The 24,302-nt window shown below is 41.0% G+C and overlaps 1 protein-coding gene across 10 annotated transcripts in view; it reads right to left on the bottom strand.

The window, feature by feature from the left end:
• Positions 1 to 24,302, bottom strand: part of LOC136431182 (huntingtin-like) — a 54,574-nt gene that overhangs the window by 13,571 nt on the left and 16,701 nt on the right. For 8 of the 10 annotated variants that reach the window (XR_010754990.1, XR_010754992.1, XR_010754991.1 and 5 more), the window contains 28 exons: positions 23,317 to 23,477; positions 22,322 to 22,539; positions 21,581 to 21,716; positions 20,792 to 20,910; positions 20,238 to 20,345; positions 19,642 to 19,719; positions 18,758 to 18,975; positions 18,284 to 18,362; positions 17,538 to 17,699; positions 16,953 to 17,008; positions 16,525 to 16,673; positions 16,170 to 16,306; positions 15,437 to 15,553; positions 14,386 to 14,508; positions 13,605 to 13,741; positions 12,416 to 12,499; positions 11,846 to 11,988; positions 10,978 to 11,174; positions 10,187 to 10,360; positions 8,696 to 8,764; positions 7,154 to 7,257; positions 6,466 to 6,541; positions 5,524 to 5,700; positions 4,884 to 4,960; positions 2,700 to 2,838; positions 2,238 to 2,357; positions 1,494 to 1,590; positions 748 to 1,091 (listed from right to left, as the gene is read on the bottom strand). Coding sequence is in view for 7 of the 10 variants with exons in the window: in XM_066422464.1 (XP_066278561.1) it covers positions 748 to 1,091; positions 1,494 to 1,590; positions 2,238 to 2,357; positions 2,700 to 2,838; positions 4,884 to 4,960; positions 5,524 to 5,700; positions 6,466 to 6,541; positions 7,154 to 7,257; positions 8,696 to 8,764; positions 10,187 to 10,360; positions 10,978 to 11,174; positions 11,846 to 11,988; positions 12,416 to 12,499; positions 13,605 to 13,741; positions 14,386 to 14,508; positions 15,437 to 15,553; positions 16,170 to 16,306; positions 16,525 to 16,673; positions 16,953 to 17,008; positions 17,538 to 17,699; positions 18,284 to 18,362; positions 18,758 to 18,975; positions 19,642 to 19,719; positions 20,238 to 20,345; positions 20,792 to 20,910; positions 21,581 to 21,716; positions 22,322 to 22,539; positions 23,317 to 23,477 (3,799 nt within the window). In the remaining 3 variants the exon portion in view is untranslated. The remainder of the gene's footprint in view (positions 1 to 747; positions 1,092 to 1,493; positions 1,591 to 2,237; positions 2,358 to 2,699; positions 2,839 to 4,883; positions 4,961 to 5,523; positions 5,701 to 6,465; positions 6,542 to 7,153; positions 7,258 to 8,695; positions 8,765 to 10,186; positions 10,361 to 10,977; positions 11,175 to 11,845; positions 11,989 to 12,415; positions 12,500 to 13,604; positions 13,742 to 14,385; positions 14,509 to 15,436; positions 15,554 to 16,169; positions 16,307 to 16,524; positions 16,674 to 16,952; positions 17,009 to 17,537; positions 17,700 to 18,283; positions 18,363 to 18,757; positions 18,976 to 19,641; positions 19,720 to 20,237; positions 20,346 to 20,791; positions 20,911 to 21,580; positions 21,717 to 22,321; positions 22,540 to 23,316; positions 23,478 to 24,302) is intronic. The other 2 variants (XM_066422466.1, XM_066422469.1) reach the window with 1 other exon arrangement.

The following is a 24,302-nucleotide window of genomic DNA, read 5'->3' as shown; positions in this document are numbered from 1 at the left end:
ACGTCCTTCCTGCACCAGATGGCACATAGGGAGGCAACCATCTGTTTCAATAGCCCTTGGGCCACACAACTTTGTGCAGAATTACAAAAATCTTTGTACAAGTGTTCTATTTACACTGACATTTCTGTGACCTTCTGTCACCTTCCTCAGGGCAGTTCTGATTGGTTCACTTTGCACTGCAGCTATAGGTGTCGCTGCTTACAGATGAGATCCCAATAGTATATACATATTATACATTGCTTTCTTTTGCTAGCCAGTGGTTTAAAACGATCTACTTTCTTAGTTCCTCAATCCAGCCATTTCAATAAGTTTTTATGTAATCACAGCCAAAAGGTCCTTTTTCAGCACTAAGGAGAGCACCAGAACACTGTCACTTCACATTTCAGAATCCCATTTGGCTTTGGCCATTACTATGATGGGTTGTACTGTAAGTTCAACTGACAATACATCCATTTTTAAGATTCCGAAAGTCACCCTTATTACTGTAACAGTAAAATCATGTAGCAGTTAAATGTTATCAGGGCTAACCCTTTGTAATAGCCTTCGGCTAGTTGGGTAGCCCTGGCTGTACTTTTTTCTGGAGCCAAATAAAACAAATCAAATCAAGTCTTTTGCAAAATGGAAAATTTAGGTACTATGATGGGTCGTAGGTCTAACCCACAATACATCCATTTTGATATCCTTCTGAAACTAACAGTAACTGTAACAGTATTTTGTAGAATATAAAATCTTTAATAAAATATTCACCTCCAAGACCAGTATGCTAAACCTGCAGATATCAGTGAAGGAGTCCTCAGGAATCTGACACTGTTCCGGAATCTTGTTCAGGGAGAGAAGATACACCGTCAGCCCCGCAGCCATGTGGAACACGGAGTGCCTCCACTCACGGTCTGCAAGCAACATCTCCATCTTCAGACGGTACTTTTCCCGCGGCGGCGTCCGGCTGCGACTGGTGTGGTTGCCCGGGTGATGGTTGCCGGGGGAGACCAGCTGCTGCGGACTGGGGAGGATGTTGACGACATTGCTGACGTGTCGGAGAAGCGTGATGCACGACGCCCGCAGGAGGTGATGCGCCTTCCCCAGTTTCAGACCTACAGGAAGAAAAAACAAGAAATAGTCATGTCTCCAAGTAAGTGGGCGACTTCAGATTGAGGACGAAGCATGACGCTTTTTCGTCAGCAAATGAAATCATCATAGCGCAATGCGGCTTTGCCACGGCTCTCATTTTCAGCCAAGCACACCAGGTCATCCCTACTCTTCTTGATAAGTGTGTTGGGTTCTTTTACCTGCAGAGATTTCATGCTTAAGGCTAATGCCTAACCTCCCTCATACACAGGGCTGCCAGCTTTACATCACCATCCAATAGGGATGGCCCACCACATGTCTGCAAAGCTGGTGTGTTAAGCCAAATCATAGCAAGCTATACAGATACAGAAACTGGTGTGTTACGTCAGATGGCAGTTGGGTGGATATTTCGCTACACAGATACAGACCTTTTGTTCTATTGAGAACGTCAGCATGGGCAGAGGAGACCAGGGATTGTTGGAGTCCAACAGAAATGGAGTCTTCTAATAGTCTCATGTGGAACTCCTGGAGTAAGGAAAACAACAGTTTTCATCAATCTCAAACATACATGTAGGAAGGAGGTATAATCCTATACCAGCGACCACCTTTGCATAAGGACCACCAGTGTCTATAGTGGCCACTGTCTGCTGCGACTGTTTTCGTTAAGTCTCTTGAATGATAACTTTAGTTTAGTTAACAGTCTTCTATAGCCATGGAAAACAAGGTGGAAAAGATGAGAGGTTCTTAAGAAAGTTGCTAATTATAAGACTTTCTTGTCAAAATGTGAAGTAGATAAATCTAGATTCTGATTCTCTGGTTGGGTGACACTGGCATCAACACAAAGAAAAATCTACAGTTGTGTAAGAGTGTTGATTCTAGTAGTATGGTACTATTTCTAGCATAAGGCCAGACCAATTCAAATTGTTGGTTCTCTGATCTAAAACATGAAAGATGAACTTGAAAGCAACTGACATGAAAACAGTGTCAGAAGATGAAGTCTGCACCTTCATTGGTGCACACAGTTTCTGGGGGTGAATATGTCCATCTTTAAGTTTACCTCCAAGCCTGTTTTCATTTTGTCTCCTTACAATATTATGTTACTTTTAGTTTTAAACATCTGAAAAGCAAGGAAATACATTGCTGTGGCTTTAGATAGACGGAGGATGATGTACCTTGGTCATCATGATGGTGAGTACGTCGGAGTAGTCCAGCTTGCTGAGCATCAGGGCACACTCCTGGGCATTACTGTCTCTTCTGAAGCAGTGGTCCTGCACTGTCGCCACATACAGGTCCTACAAATACAGAATAAATAATATATTTCTGTGCAGAATATATCTGTTAGTACATAGTGTCTCATCCAAAGGCATGTCTATAGATAGCTGTAAGTTTTAAGATTTCAAGTACTTTTAAGATCACAAACTTCCCAGTAGTTTTAAGACCAACACTGATGAAGTTTCAAGTCTAAAAAACAATATTGGTCCTTATTACAAGTTTAAAGCATTTATGGCATTTCTGTGCAAGTTCTGTTGCAGACAGGTCTCAAAATCTGTTTGTCTTGTTGCTAATACTATCCGGTAGTTGACTTAAATTCAGAAAAAAAAAGATAAAAATATCGCAAACATCACTGATGGTACCTTGTTGATAGACAGGGAGGCTATGTTGATGTTAGCAGCATCGAGGGGGTGGGAGGAGGGGGCAGGTTCGACTGGTGGAACAGCCTGCTGGGTGATAACAGCCTTGAACCTTGCCAGTAGGGAGGCAAGTCTCTGGTGTCTGAAGAGTCAAAGAAAAACTGGCATCAAATACACTGAATATATATTTCAAACATGACATTTAATAACAATTATTAGACACTGGATCATACCACCCCTAGCTACAATGTATGTTCCGTATGTTCATGAGAGAAAGTGATGATGAGATGAGAAAATGTGCATCATGACTGTACTACATTTAGTCTTTCAAGTGATAGTCAAATATATCCCAAACTGCCATCGATGATATTTTTTTTTTAAATACAGTCAAACCTGTGTTAGCGGTCACCTGGACATAGCGGTCACCTGGCCATAGTGGTCACTTTTTGTCGGTCCCTTGGATTTTTCCCATTGACATAAGCATTAAGAATTAGTCTATAGCGGTCACCTGTCCAATGTGGTCGCGATATTGATATTGATACTTTGTCTGATCAAGCCTTCATTTATTTATTATTAAGAGGTTCATCCTTTGTTTCGTATGATTTCAGCTGTAACATTTTAGGCTTGACTCAGCACTATATTTTGACAAGCAGACGTTTTAAAACTTAGTTCAGGTATATTGATATATTCATTGTTTGTTTGTTTGTTAGCTTGTTTGTATTGGACGACCCAATTGCTGTTTCTCATTACTATTGTACTTGTCTATGTAACTTGTATTTTTTTTTCCAGAGGTGATGTTTAATATTAGCTTCAGCTAGAGTACATCACCTCTGTGTCCTGTATATTCTTCTGTTGTTTAATAAAAAAAAAAAAAATGTGGTCGCGGTCAGCCAATTTTCGGTCCGGCCGCAACGCCAACACTGCCGATAGCGGTCACAGCGTGGCCACCGGCCCGTTGTTTACATCAGCGGCCGTAACTCCGAGCCGTGCCAGCCCACGCCTGGTTCAAAATCTTTTTTATTTCCGCGCTGCGGCACCAAAACGTGGGCTCAACTAGAACCTTAATGTGTTTGAATAAAGAAAACATTAAAGAATTTCGTAGTTTGACGCGAAGTATTTCCAGAAATGGTGTCTTCGATTTTTTACGTGGCTGTAAACACTCGTCTCTGTTCCGCGGCACATCGTCATTTCTGAGCTGTCGGACTGGGCGAAATTACGGCCGCATCTTTTCAACAGAAGGCTCATTCATGTATCTGATGTGTTAAGTTCTTGAAAATGTAATTTTCCGGGCGGAATTTCCGTTTTCTGCGGGTAAATAAAGAATTTTCGAGATTTACGTATTTTTCCAAGATGGCGTCGCAGCAAAGGTCACAAGAGTTCAGACGATACCACTGATATGTAGGTTAAATACGGTAAATCTATTTTGTAATACCGCATCTCTGAGAGTAATTTCATTATTAAAACCTAAATAATGCATCGATACAGATATATCATGATGTAAGATACAAGTTGTACTAAATTTACGAAAGAAATAAGCATGAACGGATCCACTTTTCCAATGATTACCACATACTAGGGATAATGGTAGAAGCCGAACCCGAGCTGTAAACATAAGGCACAAGTCCGTCTTTTTCGAGTTCGCTAGATGATAGCGAAGAGTGCGGGGCAGCTGGTTAATTTTGCCGTGGGAACTGGTACACTGGACATCAATGTCAACTAAATTGAAGACCATTTGCAGTTTATGTGTTTGTGTAGGGCATGGTCATTGTAATAATTCTTCAATTAAATGATATACTGTATAACAAAAATAAGGAAACAAAAATTGAACTGTAGATGTTATAAGCTCCTGTGCAGTGTGTATGTGAAAAAATACTCAGTACCTTAGTATAAACTTATGTCTTGTGTCACTCATTGCTAGAGTCGACCATATCCTCTATATAGTGGTCACCTGGCCATAGTGGCCAAATTTACTCAGTCCCTTGAGTGACCACTATAGACAGGTTTGACTGTAACTTATAACATCTTTTTATATGAATGAAAACATAGGATTTTCATCTGAAATCAGAGCCACTAGTTCTGGTTTAAAATGGGATGAATGCCATCACTCTATGCTGACTTTGACAATACAACTGAATGGATGCATTGTCACAAAGAACAACAATAATTGAAGAAAAGATCCAGTCTAACCTGAGCGCCAGCCCTGATTCCCTCATGAACACCTGCAGTTTCTCCACATCTTCCACAGGGAACTGTGTTCGACTGTCCTGTGATGGGAAAACAACTAAACAGTTACTGTTGTGTCAGAATGTTAAGTTTCACAACCCCAAGCCACACACACACATATCAGCACATCAGTGTCGTCTGAAAAAGTCAAAAAGTTACGGGACCTGGTGATATTCTGGCCAGGAGTAGCACTGTCCCAGAATGAAATATGCAAACGTGGGACTCAGCATGGCTGGTGAATCATTTATCTATCAATAATCTGTGGCAAACTCAACTGTTAGACACCTTTTAACCCTTAACCGGCATGGTACCTCAGCTGCAATGTGTTATCAGGCATGTACAGGAGTTGTTGTCTTGTAGTTATATACAATTTCACTTGAATGTTTGGTTAACTTTGTCAGAATTTTGTCTGTTGCATACAAAATCTTTACTGACACAACATTTAGAAACCACAGACGTCACAAGATAGCATCCTCGTATCAGTAAACATGACGTCATACGATAATGTTCTGTCGAAGCGCTGACATGAATATATTCTAGGCTATTATTAGAACCATTACAGGAATCTGAATATCATGGAGAGTAACTGTTGTTTATTCATCACCTCCACAGGTTGAGCCAGAATCATCTCCACCCTCCTGCAGGCTAGGGAGTCGCACATCCTGGCGAGGGCGTGATGGGGGGTTTGTAGGAACTTGTCGATCAGCAGGGTAAGAAGGGTGCCAGACTGGGTCAGGTGGATCCCCTCCAAACACCCCAGCATGGACTTCACTATACATGGCTGCAAAAGGAAATATTTTATGCGTTTTTAGTACATTTAAAAAACCCCAACACACTTATTGAGAAGAGTAGGGGTGACCTGATGTGCTTGGCCAAAATATGCAAGCTGTATCGAAGCTGCATTGCACTACTAGCTAACAAAAAAGCATCATGCTTTGTTCTCAATCTGTAAACCACTTTTAGTACATTTGAAAAGACAATTCAATCTCTTCAACTGGATAAGATATGGAGATTGTTTTTGGATGTTTTGATGTCCATCACTCTTCTTCAGGGTTAAAAGAAGAGTGATGGATGTAACTTGAAACGTTCTTTAGCAATCCCCAAATCTTATCCATTTGTAGAGATTGATTTGTCTTAAATGCTGCTTACACGGATGTCTAACTTCAATGTGTGTCTTTGGTATAATGTGTGATTTGGTTGAGGATCTCTCTACTCACTCAGCAAACACTGTACTCACTAGGCTATTGCAATGTATATTTCTTGTAGGACTTTAGAAAAAAAAATTTAACAGTTCTCAGTGGCAAATGAGCTAGATGCTGGCACATCGGCAACCAAATCCATAGTGTTTTTTTTTTTTGGCACACAGTTTGACAGATTAGCCGAATAGGCTCAGTTGGCGTCACTCCACCGTACGGGAAGGTAGTGTAAAGTGCCTTTCCCAAGGGCACAATGTCGGGGCATGGTGAGTATCAAACTCGGGACCTATTGATACCGAGTTCAATGCTCTAACCGTTACGCCACGCCGACGTCACTTTGTAGGACTTACCTTGGAGAGTTTCTCACATCTTGAGTGGATGGCTTGTAAGAAGAGTCCACTAGCAGCAGAGTTACGATGAATTGCACTGTACAGAATACATCAGAATACATCATCTGTGTTGATAGAAATCATTCTGACGCGTGAAACAAGACATCACTGTAGATTGCTGATTTCTTTTTAAAGACAGGAGCTGGACAGTCAATAATTCTAGTTACTGTAAGTCCAATTGTTGTGTTGGAAATTACAGTACTGTTCAACATCATTTCAGAATGATCAAACATCACTTGCAGGTCTACACTTAAGTCTTATAAAAAAAAAAAATCAGCAGTTAGAGATCTTATCGACTATAACACAGCAAAAAAACCCATTCCCTTCTACCATGAACTGAAGTCTCACAAAAATAAAATCTACAGTACTTATATAAAACTTGGAGATGCTTTTGACAATAGAATCAGATGTAAATGTAAATTTTCCCTTAATTAAGGCCTGGTTACATCCGCCATACGATCATTGCATAATTGCAAACTGAGGGCATTCTTGCATAGGACAGTTATGCATGTATGTTGTACACAATACAGCTGTCTTGTTAGACTTAAAATACTGTCAACTCTGTTGGCAGTTAGTTCTGACACAGCCTGCTTGAAAATTCTAATAGATCAAAATCATGACAACAGCCTTTGACAAATGTGGTCGTTACCTTATGAAGTCCTGTACAGGGGGTTCCTGGGCCAGCTCAATGAGGTCCTTTACGTGGTTAATGATGACCCAGGTCATGTGTTCCACATCACTCAGGTTCTGACACTAGAGTGGGAGAGGAACATTGTTGGTTCAGCATTGTGGCTGTTATATATAAAATCATACACAGCAGGGCTCGAAATTTATTTTGAGGGATCCTGTACATCTACATTTGTAAGTGCATACATGTAGGTGCACCTAACCTAAAAAGTTTAGAGTTTTGGCTGCACATAAAATGTAAGTGACACAACAAATCTAAAGGTCCTACTAACGACGGTATTTTTTCTGACACCTAAATCATGTCAAAAATATGTTGTATAAACTTTTAGTGTACAATTATTTTCTTCATATGTAACCATATTTATTTGCACCGGTGCACCCAGAGTCACAAATAAGGTGCACAGCTCTACTTTTGGGTACACAAAAGTGCACAATAATGCACCCAGGATTTCAAGCCCTGCATGGTGACTTGGAAAACATGGTTGGAGCAAAACATACAAGAACATGACATGCTTTGAAAAGGGAGATGATTGGCACAGAAATATCAATAAACAGTGTCACACATGACAGATAGATACATGTAGCTGGCATAGAATGTGGTAGGCAGTCAGACACATGGTTGACATGTAAGCATAGTTGGCATCTATGGACATTGTTGACAATGAAGCACATTATAGTTAGGAAAACTTGGACAGCACATATTGGTAGTCATGTATGGAATAGTGTGCAGTCATACTGTCACAGGAACTTAGCCTTTTTAACTAGTAAGGTCGAGGAAAAGTGATGGACATGTTGTGTTTCCAATTACAGTCCTGAAAAAATAGGGATTCTTTTTCTTTTTTTTTCAACTTGGCCGAAGTGATCCACAAAAAAGTTTAAAAGACAAAATTGATTTGATTTAATGAAACAGGATACTGGTATTTTCTGAATTAAGTTGTACAAACACAATTTTCTTATACAACAGAAATGAGGAGACAATATTGGAAAACTATTTGACACTGCGTTTTCATTCAGATATAAGATTTTTAATCTTATAATATATGTCCCTTGTAAACGTCCCCCCCCCCAAAAAAAAATGGCTAGGTTTTTACTGGGTTTGATCAAATAATTGGAAACACCACATTTTTTTTCCCACACGTAGCCAAAACTAGTTATTTAATAGAACATCTAGTAGCAAAGCACAATCCCATTATTCTGTAGAGCAGCCAAGGAAGAGGGGGGCTGGACACAGACAGGCCACGATGGAAAGTAGCTGCAGGTACTCAACATGCAAATAACACATTATGAAGCCACAGCACACATTAAAGAGTCACAAACTCACATCTATAAGTCTACACACATAAACACAGAGCACATCCACACAGTACTACACAATAAAGTACAATGTATGTACTACACAAGCATACTGACACGTCAACACACTTCGCACAACTTCAGCGCTGTCACGTACAGTGGAAACACCCCTACACATTGTGACACATGCACAGATCCACACAGTACATACTTTCTTCTCCAGCACAAGCTCCCCATACAGAGTGGCTGTTGCTGGAATGAGGGGGGTGAAGACAGGAGTCTAGACAGCCAACACCAGGGACAGCACACAGAAGAGGAAAGAACAGAAAACTCAGAATCTCATTTTCGCTCCCACTTTTTGAGGACCCCTCCTACGTATACTGACAATAATCCATCAAATTTGCTGAATTTATATTGCATATATATAGTATATGTAAAATATTTTTGAATCTATATACCACTGGAGAAATAACAGATGTTTTAGATGCCATTCAGCATCCTTCTTTGGTGATCTAAAAATAAAATAACTGTTAGATCGACTTTATTATTTCTCAGAAAACGTGAAGAAAGATGCTGGATGAAATTGAAAAAAAGATATTGTCTATCATTCCTGTATGCCTATAGCCTTTGCAAACATAAACTACATGTCTTCTAAAGCCCCACAACCACCAAGAGAATCCCTTAAAATTCCACAGATAAACTGCTTGCAACAAAGACTGATAATATCAATCAGAATGCATGAAAATGACTTCAGGTTGCAGATAAAACAAGAAACAGTCAAAGAGCCAATCTCTGAAGAAAAACACAGCAAATACAGTTTTTTTTTCAAACTAGAGATTGACTTCATATCATACCTAGCATTTCTGTGAAATTTATAACATTGAGCATATTTTGACTGGGCATCAGAGTACTAATTTATAATAAGGTATACATATAAGTGCACTCAAGATTATGACTGACAGTAAGGTAAAGACAGCCAGAAAAGCACTTTAAATACCCAAAAGATATAATTCAAATGTTTTGAAATTCCTTTCTTAGTGTCTAAGAAGTGAATCTCCCTGAACCTTGTAGTAGTAGGCATTCATCAGTCTCACAAGACCATAAATAATATAGACTCTACACAATGTACTTATTGTTTGTTTTTACACTTACGAGTTCTGTTTTTCTTCCCCCTGTTGTAAACCCTTGAGTAACCATAACATACAACCACCAGTTGGAGCATATAGTACAGTGACTTACAAATTCTTCTTCTATGCATTTTACATGTTACCAAACTCTCCCATTAGGATGCCTTGCATGTGTATTCAGGGCTCGAAATTTATTTTTGGAAAAAGGTGCACTGGTGCACCAAACCCAGAAAATTAGGTGCACAGAAAGAATTTTAGGTGCACCACATAAAATAAAGTTGAATGTCAGCAAAACATATTGAAATCTAAAAGCTCTTGAGAACTTCAGTCTGTCATTCTAAAGCTAGCTATTTCAGTACATCAGCTGAAGTACAACAAAAGGTTTTAGTGCTTTTCCTGACACATATCAAGAATATTCTGCATACTAGTGCACAATAGTACCTTTACCCTATTGCATACAAAAATATTTAGGTGCACTGGTGCACCCACAGTCAAGAATAAGGTGTACAGCTCTAATTTTGGGTGCACACAGGTGCACATGCACCCACTATTTCGAGCCCTGGTATCGAACTCACCACATAGTCACAGAACAGGATGAGTCCGCCCCTCCTCACCACTTCCTCACTACAGCATATTGCACTTCTGTTGGCGACCTCGTCTGGAGTCCTGGCCTTCCCCTTCTTCCCACCACCACCACCACCACCAGTGTTGCCGCTGCTGCTGCTGGCTTTCATGCTTCTCTTGGGGGTCTGAAGGATGCAGAAGAAATGCTTTAAGACATTGACAGAGTCAGATAAGGTGGCAATGTGGCTTTGTGGTTAGGGTTCTTGCCTTCCCCTTCTTCCCACCACCACCAGCACCACTGTTGCCGCCGCTGCTAGGTTTCATGCTTCTCTTGGGGGTCTGAGGGATGCAGAAGTAAAAAAATCCATTCATTCATTATTGAGTTATCCTGTTTCAAAGTCTCTGAGGAATATGTCTCTGCAGTTCCAAAGAAAGCTGGTAGGAGGCACAAACTGATTCCTCAGCACAAGGGCTAATAATAATCTTCCACAAAAACATCAATACCATATTAAGTGACTGTACAAACTTTGAGTTAAATAAGCCTTTACTACAGTACCTGTAAGTCCATCTTCGTGCATTGACAAGTCACACTCACCTGTAGGCCACATAATTTACTTCCTTTCACACAAGTTATCATACAGCTTAAGAAAATGCAAATTTGGAAGGAAAAGCTGAAATCTTAATCAATTTTAATTTCCTGAGACTTTCCCTCTAGACTCTTTCTCTCTGTTGTTCTTTCTTTTTTCCAAGAACCAATTAAAAAAACGTATCATTTTCATCCCTAAAGTAGCGGTGATCGTACCTGCATGATCTCACTCCACCAGCTGAGCTCGTTGAAGTTGAGTAGGAGGAGGATCTGGCACCACTGCAGCACCAGGGTGGGGTGGGAGGGCACCATGTCCTGGAAGAACAGGTTCAGCTGCTCCACACTGTAGTACGCCTCGGTAGGGGACTCCTCCGGTAGGGCCATGGCAGCAGATAGGACCTTTCTGAACAAACCTGGGGAGAAAACGCAAAAATGTACATGAAAACTACCAACAAAATATGGATGCTATATTAGAGAGAGAGGTGAGATTCTGACAGAAATGTTAGGCTGTTCCACACTCTAGTATGCCTCGATAGGAGACTGGTAGGGCCATGGCAGCGGACAGGACCTTTCTGAACAAACCTATGGAGAAAATTTCACTTGTTATTTGAGAAGCCTTTTCTAATTTGACCGAGGTAAAAATGAGTACCTATAGCTTTGAGACATGAGTCTTACAAAGTCTAAAAAAGAAGATATGAAAGAATAAAGATGAAGAATTTGTTGTTTGATATACTGTGCTCTGTGTATTCAGTCATTTGTTCAACCTTCCTTGCTACGTTGATTTCATATTGAAGGCAACTTTTGGGGGGTTTAATTTTTTTTCGCACACTCATATTAGTTTCAGGGTGCCCAGAGGATGTCATCCATATAATCAAATCAGTATGGCCTAATAAAGGTTCTACCCATCTCTAAGGCTGAGTTTACACTCATGTTTTTGAGTCAACTTGGAGTCCACTGAGGACTGTGCAAGGAGAACCCTAGGCCACCCAAGTAGCATTTTCGAGGAGGAAAACTCCACTTGAGCAGCCAAAAGCTCCTCACTCACAGCCCTGAGTCTATTTTGTAAATTGGGCCTAACACCCACCTGACTTGAGGATGTAGGTGACATATAACAGCAGGTGAGCCAGCTGCTGTGCCAGGCTGTGGCAGCCCTCCCTCTGCAGGACCGATGTGTTAGAGCGGAAGGCAATCTCCTCTGCCAGCGCACCGATGACTTGCAACAAAAACCTGCAGCAAGAAATTTGGACACAAAAATGTCATTCAGTGTTGATATTGTTCTATAAAGTTTAGTATATTATGTTGTTTTGCCTATTTTGTGTCTTCTACATGTAATTCAGTTCAATTGAGATGGTAAAAATGTAGTTTTCTAACTGACACTATCATCAGACACAGTGTTTGATAAGTAATTTAGTAATGTATGTGCACATGACTGTCGTGCTGGTTTTATAAAGTTTGATTTGATTCGACAAGAAAACAGACAAATGGAATGCCGCACCAATCTTTAACACAGATACTTCATTTTAGAGTTAATGAGGATCACTAATGATATTAAGGAAATTACAATCACTTCACAGCTTCTGTAGTGCACATTCTTCAGCATAAAGTATCACACACGAGTTTGAATGTTATCCCAGAATGAAGCTGTACATCTTACCGAGCTAGAGCCTCTTCAGGAACTTCTTCAAATGGAGCATCACCATCCAGGTCCACAGCTCTGCCTTTGGCTCGATAGATCACACTGAAATGGAAATAGAAAACATGTCTATTACTCTTCCATTCTTCAATAATGATGGCCATGATTAACGAATTAACCCTACACTTTAGTGACAGTAAGTACAGGGAAAACCCTCTGCTGCATATAACTAGCAAGAAATGAGTACTAAGCTTTACATTGTAAACTGATCAAAGCAGACAATGAATGGGATAATATATATAGCAGCACCTATATTCTACCTGTGGAAAAGTGACAGTGAAAACCATGAACTCGAAAGTACAATGAATAGTTAAAGGTTTACAGTGGCAACTGAAACACTTTTGTATCAGACACAAGTGATTCTTCTAGAACAAATGCATATGACTCAGCCAAGTCACAACTCTGAGTGGACGTACATCTATCTTAAGCAATATTCAGGGGTGCCAAAGAATACATATGAATTTTACGGAATACATACTAATTTTACGGAATACATACAATCCATTACTAGAAACATACGATCCGTACGGAATACATACCATCCATTACGCAGAAACATACGATCCATACGGAATACTTACAATCCATTACGCGGAATACATACGATCCTTACTAATTTGATGGCCATCGCGCTAGCACCGAATTTAGCTTTGTCTTGTCCTCCTAGTTGGTCTAAGCCTACATCAGTCTTGATTTAGTGCAGCTTGAGATTTTTAGAGTTTAGCCGGATGGGATACGCCATTATTAAGCTCTTGAAAACCAAGATATCGTACAAAGAACTGGTTATCCCGAGTCCGCCATGTTGAATTTGCCGCCGGTGTCACGTGATCCAGGCACATTTCTAAATTAGTAAGAATCGTATGTATTCCGCGTAATGCATCGTATGTATTCCGTACGGATCATATGTTTCTGCGTAATGGATCGTATGTATTCCGTACGGATCGTATGTTTTTAGTAATGGATCGTATGTATTCCCTAAAATTTGTATGTATTCCGTAAAATTCGTATGTATTCTTTGGCACCCCTGAATATTGGTGGCAGCAGTGCCACTTACGAGTGGCTGAACCCGCACTAATATCATACAAGCCTGTAGGGCACACTTGTGAATTCCAGTTAAAGCCATGGTAGAAAATATTGCAGGAAGCCTGACTTGTTGGTGAAGATGTTTGCTGACAGTCCCAGCTCCTGTAGTCTGGCCATGATGACCTCTTCCTTGGACTGGGAGATCAGCACTCGCAGGACGGACAGCACCATGGAGGACCAGCGGAGAAAACCGTCAGGACTGGTCTGGACAACACCAATGAAAAACAACAAACATCTATTTGTAGCACAGATAATACAACATTGATAATGATATAAATGCAAAGGGTCTTTCTGACATAAACATAGAAACATATTTTAGTACGGACAACAGTTTCTTTGTTCAGACCCTTGTAGCGCCTAGTGGCTGCACCCATCTTTCTGAAGGATGTAAAATAGGGTTCCATATTTGACTAGGTGCCTCAAGCACGTTAAAGGGGAAGGGCTAGCAACCCCTCCCTATCAACAGATACCCTGCTACTGAAAAAGCAAGGAAACTTGCTACCCTATGTGCCACTAGGTACTGCAAGGGTCTGAACGAATGACAAACGAACAAACATTTTGTATGCACAACGTTGCACTACATTTCTAACAGGTTCTCCCATTTTTTCCCCAACATTTCATCATACTACCTATCCTACATACTAATATCATTTACTTAATATTCATTAGGATTTTCCAGAATCCTTAACAGTTCCTTCTGTCCATTGTCTAAAAACGATACCCAAAACGTACCAGATCTGTGGGTAGACTACATTTCTAAAAGTCTTTCTCATTTTTTCCCCAACACTCTTTCTTCTTATCCTACATACTAATATTATGGATGTTTAAAAATGGTAACTAAAACGTACCAGATCAGTAGGCGGAGAGAAGAGTGTCTTCAGTAGCATGTCCAGCGGTCGCAGCGAGCTGGGCGTGACCGACTCAAACAGGCCGTGCAGGGTGTTCAACGCTGACGGGGTGGACAGGCAGATCTGAAACAGCAGGGAACAGTTTCATCAGGACAGCAAATCAATGGATGTTTGGGACTGCATTCTTCTCATTGCAGCGCCACCTAGTGGTGAGTCATTATTGTCTTTGACTTGAGGAAGGGAGCAGACGCACTGATAGAACATCACCAGGTCTATCACACTAGATTTACACACAGCCTTTACAATCTGTGTGTAAAAACAACAACTGTGTAATAATCAACAGTATATTCAATGGTGACAAGTTCCTGTAGCGCAAGCGGTAACGCAACCCCGCTGCTTTGCCATCTGGATCAAATTCCGTGGATCCTAGGGCCCGACTTCAATCCTAGGGGTCAACTGCAGCTTGGACATGTTGTAATAAGGGATTGCATTCGACATTTCGGATGGTGAAGTAAAGCCTGCGGCCCCGTGTAGGAGGGAGCTTCAGGCATAAGCCTCAAGCGTCAAACCCCTGCACGTAAAAGAACCTAACACACTTATCAAGAAGAATAGGGGTGACCCGGTGTGCTTGGTCAAAAATGCGAGCCGTAGCGAAGCGGCATTGCACTACTAGCTAACAAAAAAGCGTCATGCTTCGTTCTCAGTCTGAGGTTCGATCGCTTTACCTTTTTTCATATTCCATAATGTCAGATAAGTGTCAGAGGTCTTCAAATCTAGATGTCCTTCATACGGATGAAGTAGACTGAGTGCAGAATTATTCAAAATTAAGATTTCCCTCTATCCTAGGGCTTTTCATGACAAAGCTTCTTGGAAACAATAATGTCACTTCCACTACAGTAACAATATGATCACGCTCACTTTATACAGAGAGGAACACAGAAGTTTCTCTCGTTTAATTCTTAATCAGCTCAGCCTATGTAACATCATTTTCCAGCACTCCTCAACCACATCTCCAGTTAATTCTGGACAAGAATGAATGATGTTACTGTACCTGTTGTCTGGCCAGCATGGGCAGCACCATGTCTATGACTTGTCTGGACAGTTTCTTCCACCGGTCCTCACTCTCCTTGTGGCACTGCTGCAGCACAATGGTCAGCATCTCAAGCACCTGGTTCAACAATCATGTGTAAAGTTAGACTTCTTTCATTATATAAGTGAAAAAACATCACTGAATAGAAATGTTTCATAGCATCCACAAGTTCAGCACTAGGGACAGGCCCAGGTAAGACTTCCCACCCTGAAAATTGTGTCTGCCAGAACGCACACAAATAAGAATCATCTTAAAAACAAGTTTTTTCATCCATCAACTGATATTTGATATTAGACGTAGGCAAGTGCAATGTCTTAAATCAATGCACAACATAGGTACCTCTAGGTGCTGATATAACCTTTCCTCTTTCCACTGTTACATTTGCTTAATGTGTTGAAATGGTCTACTAGACATACACACATGCATACACACGCAAATGCACATAGCCACACACACTCTCACAGAAACACTCTCACCTACAAACTCACACACACACGCACGCACGCACGCACGCACACACGCGCACACACACATACACACATACACACACACATACTCTCTCTCTCTCTATCTCTCTGTCTCTCTCTCTCTGTCTGTCTGTTTCTCTCTCTCTCACACACACAAACACAAATGCCCAACAGTGCATCACATTTCAAAGAATCAGTTCCTGACTGAAAGAAAAAGACAGCCTGACCTCTGGATAGTGGATGAGTCTGACCAGCATGGAGACCACCACCTCCCTCTGAGTGTCCAGTTCCTTCCCCTGGTCAGCCTTACTGTTGCCCCTCAACACAAACAGGTCATGCACGATGGGCTGGAGGGCTGGGATAGCTGCATGGTGGCAAACATAACAATAAACATTTAAGTCGATAATGACTGTGTATGATTATAGACACTGGAAACATTTATAACATGATCAAAAAGCTTCTTATTCAAGTGGTCAAATTCCAAGATGACACATATTTGCAGGGTTGCTCCCATATCATGTCGCTGTCCTTGGTGCTGATTGGTTGATAGCTGCCAGTTCAAGAAACATAAGTGTCCCTGACCGTGATTGGTGGCCTTCTGTCCACTGGCCATGACTCCATCACACAGCTGGATGATCCGCGGCATGACGATGATGGACTTGGAGTGGTAGCGCTCGTACGACAGGAGCACCAGGAAGTGGAAGATGGGCGGGATCAGCGTCTCCGAACCCCTGTGTTAGGAACACAGAGAAACAAGAATCTGTTTGAGTTGAAATCATGCATGCTGTAAACTAGGACCCATTCTTCTTCAGTCAAACTTCAATCATAATGCTTGCGACACAGCGTAACACTTTTCTGTAGCTGATATTGTGATACGGCTTGCAGCATTCTATAGCCAAGCATACTAGGTCACTCCTACTCTTCCCGATTACCCATCTTAATCTTTTACTAAAGACCCAGAGAATAACATATGTACTGACAATGTGATGAACATATAGTAGTGAACATACCTGATTTGACCAGCTTCAATGTACTCAAACTGCTTGATGACAAATCCTATAAAAATCTGGAAAAAGAGAAGTATTCTTGTTCAAAAACTTTATGAGCAGATTTTTGAAATATAGTCCTCTCCAGTGCCTGTCACAAGATTTCTTGCTCTTTGCTCTACTCATATGGTGCCACAAAAAATTTAAAATGCCCTTGGACAGTGCATTAGGAGAACATTCAGAACATTCTTCATCAATGTGTCTGCCCCTGAGCCACTACCAAAAAGTAAGTCATCAAGTTGGCTTATAAGTTACTCAACAGTTTAAAAATTACGACGTGTACAGAACACTCTTAGGCCCCCTCTCCACTAGATGGCAATTGGAGAGCGACCGTTGAGAAACCAAAATTGCATTTCTGTGACATTTCATTGTATTATTGCAACATGATGCACTATGTAAAAAAAAAACATATAAAACTTGAAAAGATTCATTCTTTGATATCTTTGAAATTCTTTGTGGAAGTTTCCAATGTTTTGTTGCACTGTGGAAGCAGCCTCAAGTGGAAAGAAGGTGTTGGGTCATATAAAAAGATGTCTGAACTTTCTGTACCTGGTCGGAGTCAAGCAGACAGTAGTTGACGCGCAGCTGTACCAGCTGAGCCAGCAGGTGCAGCACCTGACGCTGCAGGTTGACGGAGCTGGTCACCGTGTACAGCTTCAGCGACTTGATGACCAGCGGCTCAAACAGCCGGATGTAGTTGTGGATGGGAGTCTGGAAATAGTGGTGTGAGAAACACACTGAATTCCATTGTAATGTCATGTCTTTGTCAGCAGGGCTAGCCCTTTGTAATAGCAACATGTAGTTGGGCAGCCCTGGCTGTGTGTGCTGAACAGCCAAACCAATAAATAAATTAACAAATAAACAAATGGTTTGATGACAGGTTTTGGTGCAAAGCACCTATTTTTTTAGTGTTTAGAATTGTCGTCCAAACATATTCCATCACTGACTTGCTACATCCCTACTTGTAAAACTCCTTGCTTGCTGCTTAAGTGGTTAATGATTCCAGTGTCCAATATGCCAAATTCTTTCCACTCCTTTGTTTGTTCACCTCGAAAAAACCCATGAAAAAATCTTTTACAGGAACATTAGGAGCATTCAGAAAAATTAATTGCAACTAATCCCCTCAATATATCATTTCCAGCTAACTTTTTTCCATTCATCACATTTAGGGTATACTTAAACATCTACAATAAATTGCATTGTTAACAAATCTAATCAACAATGTTAGCCCTGTGCAGATAATTTTCAATGGATGAACTAGACTATGTTAACCTTTGTTTGACAAAAGAAACTACCTTGTCTCCCTTGACTAGTTTGGCGATGGCTGGAGATACTTTCTTGTCTGATGATCTGTGTTTGAACCAGCTCAAGATCCTATTGGGAAAGGAAAAATCAGTAAAAATCATGAAAGTTTCCATATATCATATACAGTAGCAACATGTCGATTGTAAAATATCAAGCTAGACATTCATAGCATGATGATTAAAGGCTAATGACTATGACTATTAAGGGTTAATGATTATGGCTATACAGGCATAATGTCATAAGCATGGGTTAATGAAGAGGAAAACTGTGTATGGATATACAAATGTAGGTCACTGGCCAGGCGTTATGTCGACGTAAACCCATGCTTATGGTGTTATGGCTGAATAGCCAATTAGAATGGAGGCTTGTCCACGGTCTACACAACCTATGTGATGATTAAGAAATTGACTTTTTTAAAGCATAACATAACCAAACAATAGATAATTTTAGCATGAAGTTCTCACCCTCCCCCTTCCTCGCCCTCTGCCTGTGAGTTTCTGAAGCTGGCCGCCGCGAGAGACTGGGTGAACTGTGTGTAGGGCGCGGTGAAGCAGTAGTGGTACAGTCCAGGCTTCATGTTGGACGACAGCCGCGTCGCCTTCCCAGGTTTACGTGAGGTCTCCGCCGTTTGCGAGCCATCCCATTGGCTGGCCAAGTTGGTGCCAAACAGGGCCTTCAGGAGCTAAAGAGAAACCAATAAATAAATAAGTATGTTACTGCAAAAACACAAACAGAAAGACAAAACAAAATACCTCCCCATAAACAAGTATGCTCTTCCATGACCTGGACTGTCATGTCTGATTAATGACTAGTTCTATAACCTCTGACATGTACTTCCTGTACTCCCAGTACAATCTGACCTTTGCAGCCTCCTTGCCACTCACTAGCTGGCACTCAACTTTGGACACACACCAACCCAAACAAGCTCACACGCTGAAATTCTAGACTTCGTAAATATGCCAATAAACAGGGTAAGGAACAAGAATCTCAGAACATGTTTGCAGGTTTTAACATAGAAAAGAAACTAACTACATGTACAATGGGCAAACTTCTGCCCAAATGGATGGATTTCTGACAAGATGTTTAATATTGTGTCCTTGGTGCTGACTGGCCATCAAGTCTTGGATACTGAGACACAAGTCATACTTGTTACTGCAAATGTTGAAATTTTGGCAGAACAGGGTTGTCAAACTTATTAACTACAGCTACTATCCTGGTATCTTTGGTATTTCTTAAAGTAAAGAAGAAATGTCAGAATACTGTAAATCAAAGCTTTTAAGTTAGCTGGGATTTACATGGAGAAATTGGAGTGTTTGTGGTGTAGTGTTTTTTCCATGCAGGTTCCCACCTGTTCTACACACTGGATTGTTGATGCGGGCTCCATGGCAACGGTAGACTTCAAGTAACTAAGCAGCTCCTCCACATACTGGAATATAAAAAGATGATAGATCAAAAAGTTATTTTTCTATCTTTCAATTTGAAATTAAGAATATTTGAAGTTTAAGTCAAAGTATTACAGTCAGAACAATCAGTGGGGTCGGGTGGCGTAACGGCAGGGTTTTCAGCCCAGACCCCAAGGGTCCCGAGTTCGAATCCCCTGACGCCACCGATCTTGTGTCCTTGGGAAAAAGGCACTTTACATGACTTTCCCCACTCCAGCCAAGTGTAAAAAACGGCTACACTATGTGTGTGGGTCACGACATCAGCAATAGCTGCCTGTGTCCCATGTGTATTGCACTGTTGCAAAATCCAAAAAACAAAGAACGGTATCAGATTATGTGGTCATGGTACAATTATTATTTTTGCTGTGGGTTTATCTTCTGGTAGGAAGGAAATTGAGGCTTTTGATATGCCTTTTGAATTTCATGGTTGAAACAATTCCTGCCATCTAGTTGATATTAACGACATGAGGTAGAAACAGACTCCGATGACGTCTCTCCTCACCTTGCTGATATCTATGAAGGTTGCTATCTCCAGCACCTGGGACAGTACATCTAGTACAGTCTTCAGCAGACCTGTGAACTTCTCTGTTGCACTGGGGTCCAGGGATACCTGCAGCAAGTCGCAACACAGGGCAATCAGAGATGTCAGACTTCATCCCCTAAGCACCCTACAATGTTCTCGTCTGTTGTTACTTTAAGTAGTCTGAAGTTAAATTCAAAGTTCCTTCCGCACCAGAATGATGGTGCATAGGGCGGCACCCATTTCAGTTTCAGTAGCCCTTGGGCCACACAACTTTGTGCAATCACTACAGCAGGGGGCTAGTCCACTGGTAGTGATGTGTGTTTTACTGCCATATTCTTTCCCAAATACTGAGTGCTAAGCAGAGAAAGCAGTATGTACCATTTTTAAAGTCATTGGTATGACTCGGCGAGTGATTGAGCTCACAACCTACCGTCTGCAAGGCGAACACTCTACCCACTCAGACTATTGCCTTAAGTTGTTAGCTATAGAGTAGATTAATCTATGCAATCTATAATGTTCACTTGCATTGTTACCTTGTAGTTAGAGTAGGCTCCCTTTAGTACAGAGTACAGTTTCATGTACCCCGGGAGCTGCCAGAAGGTGCCGATGTTACTCTTGTTGGGGCGGTCAGGCTCCTTTTCTGTGGGCAAACCTGGGATGGTAGAACAGAGTACTGATTGAGCATTTAAAACTGCTTAAAAACAGGTAGGAAAGTATTCAAAGGTATATGAGGGTCCTAGAGTTACTGCAAACTGTACTATTGTCTTGATTACAAGCCAGCTAATCAAATGATACACCAGTCCTGGTTTAATGACTTCTGAAAGAGATAAACTCCTGCCTGTTCCTTTTTTTTGTTGCCACTATCAGCAAAAATTCATGAGAATGGCAGGTAAGGATCATAATAATAATATCATTAAGTTTATTGCAAATTCCTGCCCGAAGGCTAATTGCAAACAACATACATAAAATAACAGGGTAAAAGAAAATAGGTATAAAAGAGGCTAGACTAGACTATACAAACGTAATTGTCTATAACTAGTGACTAGTGACGGGTTTGACTTCTCTTTTGTAAGCAATAGAAGACGTAATGTCCCACCTTTTAATAATAAATTACAATTTTGTTTCCATCATACAATAGCCAACTGTACACATTGATGACGCTCACAGCTGAAATACAACCTGCATTAAAAATACTATTTTCATAAAATTGGTATTGTCATTAGCACTGGTCATATCACAAAAAGCTGCTGTAAAGCAACAGAAAATGTAAAAACTTTCCTAGTTATTTGTGGAATGTGAAAGGTAAGAGTTTGTGTCCTGACCTGCGTCGGAGCCCTTCTTGGCAGACCCCTTGCTGGGGCTGGCGGTGGCACTGCCCTGGTCCACACCGTCTTTACCTTTGGGCTTCCTCTTGATGGGGCTGAGGGAGGGCGCGTTGGGGAGGGAGGGGAGCGCAGTCTGGAAGGGCAATGAAAAAAATGTAATGTACTGCTGCAGTACTTAAAGAAATGTATTTAACTGTGACCCATGTATCATGACCTTATAACATTTGGTAACTTTGGAAATCATGCATATCATAGCCTGCGAGTCCAACAGAAGTGCAGACATAACTACAACTTATGGAACCTGACGTCTTCAACAAATTTTCCACAAAATACTCTAGTATAATGTTGACCAATCCCCTTGTGCAATTTGTCTGGCAATGGCAAGGTAAAACCACAAAGAAAACCAGCTGTCTGTTCTTCTGTTTGTTTGTTTCATCAGATCTACATTTAATTTAGTGATGGTATATACTGACAGGTATATTTCCTCTTGGAGTCAACCCTACATACATGTCTATTTATCTAAAAATATGCAATACTAAATCATCATCCTGTCTCAGTCTGTCTTGAAAGACTGTACTTGACATAGACTGAAACAAAAATGGCTAGAAAGTATGGATCATATAAAAAAATTATGCCGTAATGCTTTTTGACACATTTTTCCATGCAATTCTTTGCTCCATTCTTAGAGCGCAAGAAAGACTATGGGTGAGCTTAGTTAAGTGTGGACAAACTCTGCACCTTAGCAGGAGGACCAGGTACGACCTGCTCGATGACGTGTGAGCAGACGTTGACGACTCTCGCCAGGTGGGACAACAGCTGCTGCGCCAGCGGCACCAGGTTCCTGTCCTGCAGGGCATGCCATCCGTCCTCCTCCTCCTTCACTCCTTCTTTCACTCCTTCCTTCCCAGAGGGCTTTTCCTCGTCGTATGGAGCTTTGAGGGACCTGGATGCTGCACCTATGCAGGGGTGCACACACACACTTAGCAGATTGGAGATGATTTTCGTATATAAAGCGAAACACTGGAAGGTCTCTACATAAGCAAGCAAGAAAGACCCTGATCATGTACTACAAGCTGATCTGTCTTCTACACACATGATAGCAACTACCTTTAAGCCAACAGCCCTTCTAATTACAAATCAATGCAAACGGCATCAACTGATGCTCAATTGTAAACAATAAACAATAATTGTTTCAGACTTTGAGTTGAAGGTTGTTAAAATACTAAGGATTGTTTATGATCCCAATCGAAACTGTTCTGTTTCTGTATTTCATGTGAGTTTCCATATTGACTCCCATGCTGACCTCTTATTGGTGGTTCAATTCTTTTAGCTCAGTTCAGTTCACCCAAGTTTAGAGGGCTACATGTATGTCTACAAAGTCTGTGAAAATGGACGGCATGTACATGAAACGAAGAGAGCTTAATGCTTGTGGCAGATTTCTTGCAAACAATTAGTGTAATCCAACCTCTTCAAATCATTTTTCTTCTCTAAAAGCTCTTCCCTTCTGACAAATATATGATGGTCATAATCATAGCAATATTAACTGTTACCCTTCTGTACTCATCTGACTGGTAAAAAAGGTACACTTTGTCTAGTATTCAATAAGATTACTCCAGAGCATATTTTACACATTATGCCCTTAATTATTTCAAGAACACATAATTCAATTGCAAACCATTTTTATGATTCAGTGTATAGAAATATAATTGACACTGTTTCCATGGAAACCCCACCTGCTAGAAGGTTGCCTGCCAGCAGGAGTGCGTCCTGATGGGCAGCCAGGTCCAGCGGTAACCATGACGACAGCAGGAGGGACAGCACCATGGGCAGCGGACCCCCTCCTGAGCCTGTGATGGACTCTTCCATGCTGAGCTGGCTGGACACACTGCTTATACTGCAACCAGTATAAAAAATTCAGTGGGTAAACACAACAATAACAACAACAAAAAAAACATTTTTTTCAAACTCAGGATGTTTTGATTTCTTTGAATAACAATGATTGAACACCCATGCATCTAAATGCTGGTACATACTAAGTCACAATCATGATTATGTACATCTTTCATTCCTTTACATGGTCCTTTTTGTATAATCTAGTATGTTTTTCCGTCCTTTAGTCCTATATATACACAAGTACTTGCATGCTTGGTAAGAATCCACCAAATTCATACAAAATGTAGCATTATGTACCTATTGGCACCTGCAAGTCAAGCTGTGTGCTACAATATATCTTGTGAATCAGTGACATTGATAATGTAATACTGCTAGTCAGGCTGCTAGACTAAATTTGCTAGCAGCTTGACTAGCGGTATAACTTGCACATCTTGTGAATCAGTGACAATATACAAAAACCTGAATGTGCTACTGCTAGTGATACTGCTAGTGAAGCTGCTACATTGTATCTTGTGAATTGGGGATAATGTAAGAAGAACAGTTCACCTGGATGTGCTAGTTAAGTTGCTAGCCATACTGCTAGTTATGCAGCTGAGTGCTATGTGCAAGTTATACTGCTAGTCAGGCTTTGCTAAAAGGACTATGGTGCCCTGTCGTACCACTCGCTATCAAAATAGCCCTGTGCCATCACTCTTGAGACTGTTAAATAAGAAATGACATTGCATCTGTAACGCAAACCAAACTTGCGACTGTAACACGAACCAGACTGTTCAAATCAACCATACACAGTGTGACGTCACTCTGTAATAGTTGTTCTGTTATTTTA

This window comes from Branchiostoma lanceolatum, chromosome 3 (genome assembly GCF_035083965.1).
Source record: "Branchiostoma lanceolatum isolate klBraLanc5 chromosome 3, klBraLanc5.hap2, whole genome shotgun sequence".
Classification (NCBI taxonomy): Eukaryota; Metazoa; Chordata; class Leptocardii; order Amphioxiformes; family Branchiostomatidae; genus Branchiostoma; species Branchiostoma lanceolatum.
Note: the sequence above shows the minus strand (reverse complement) of the source record. Positions and strands in the feature narration are given on the sequence as shown.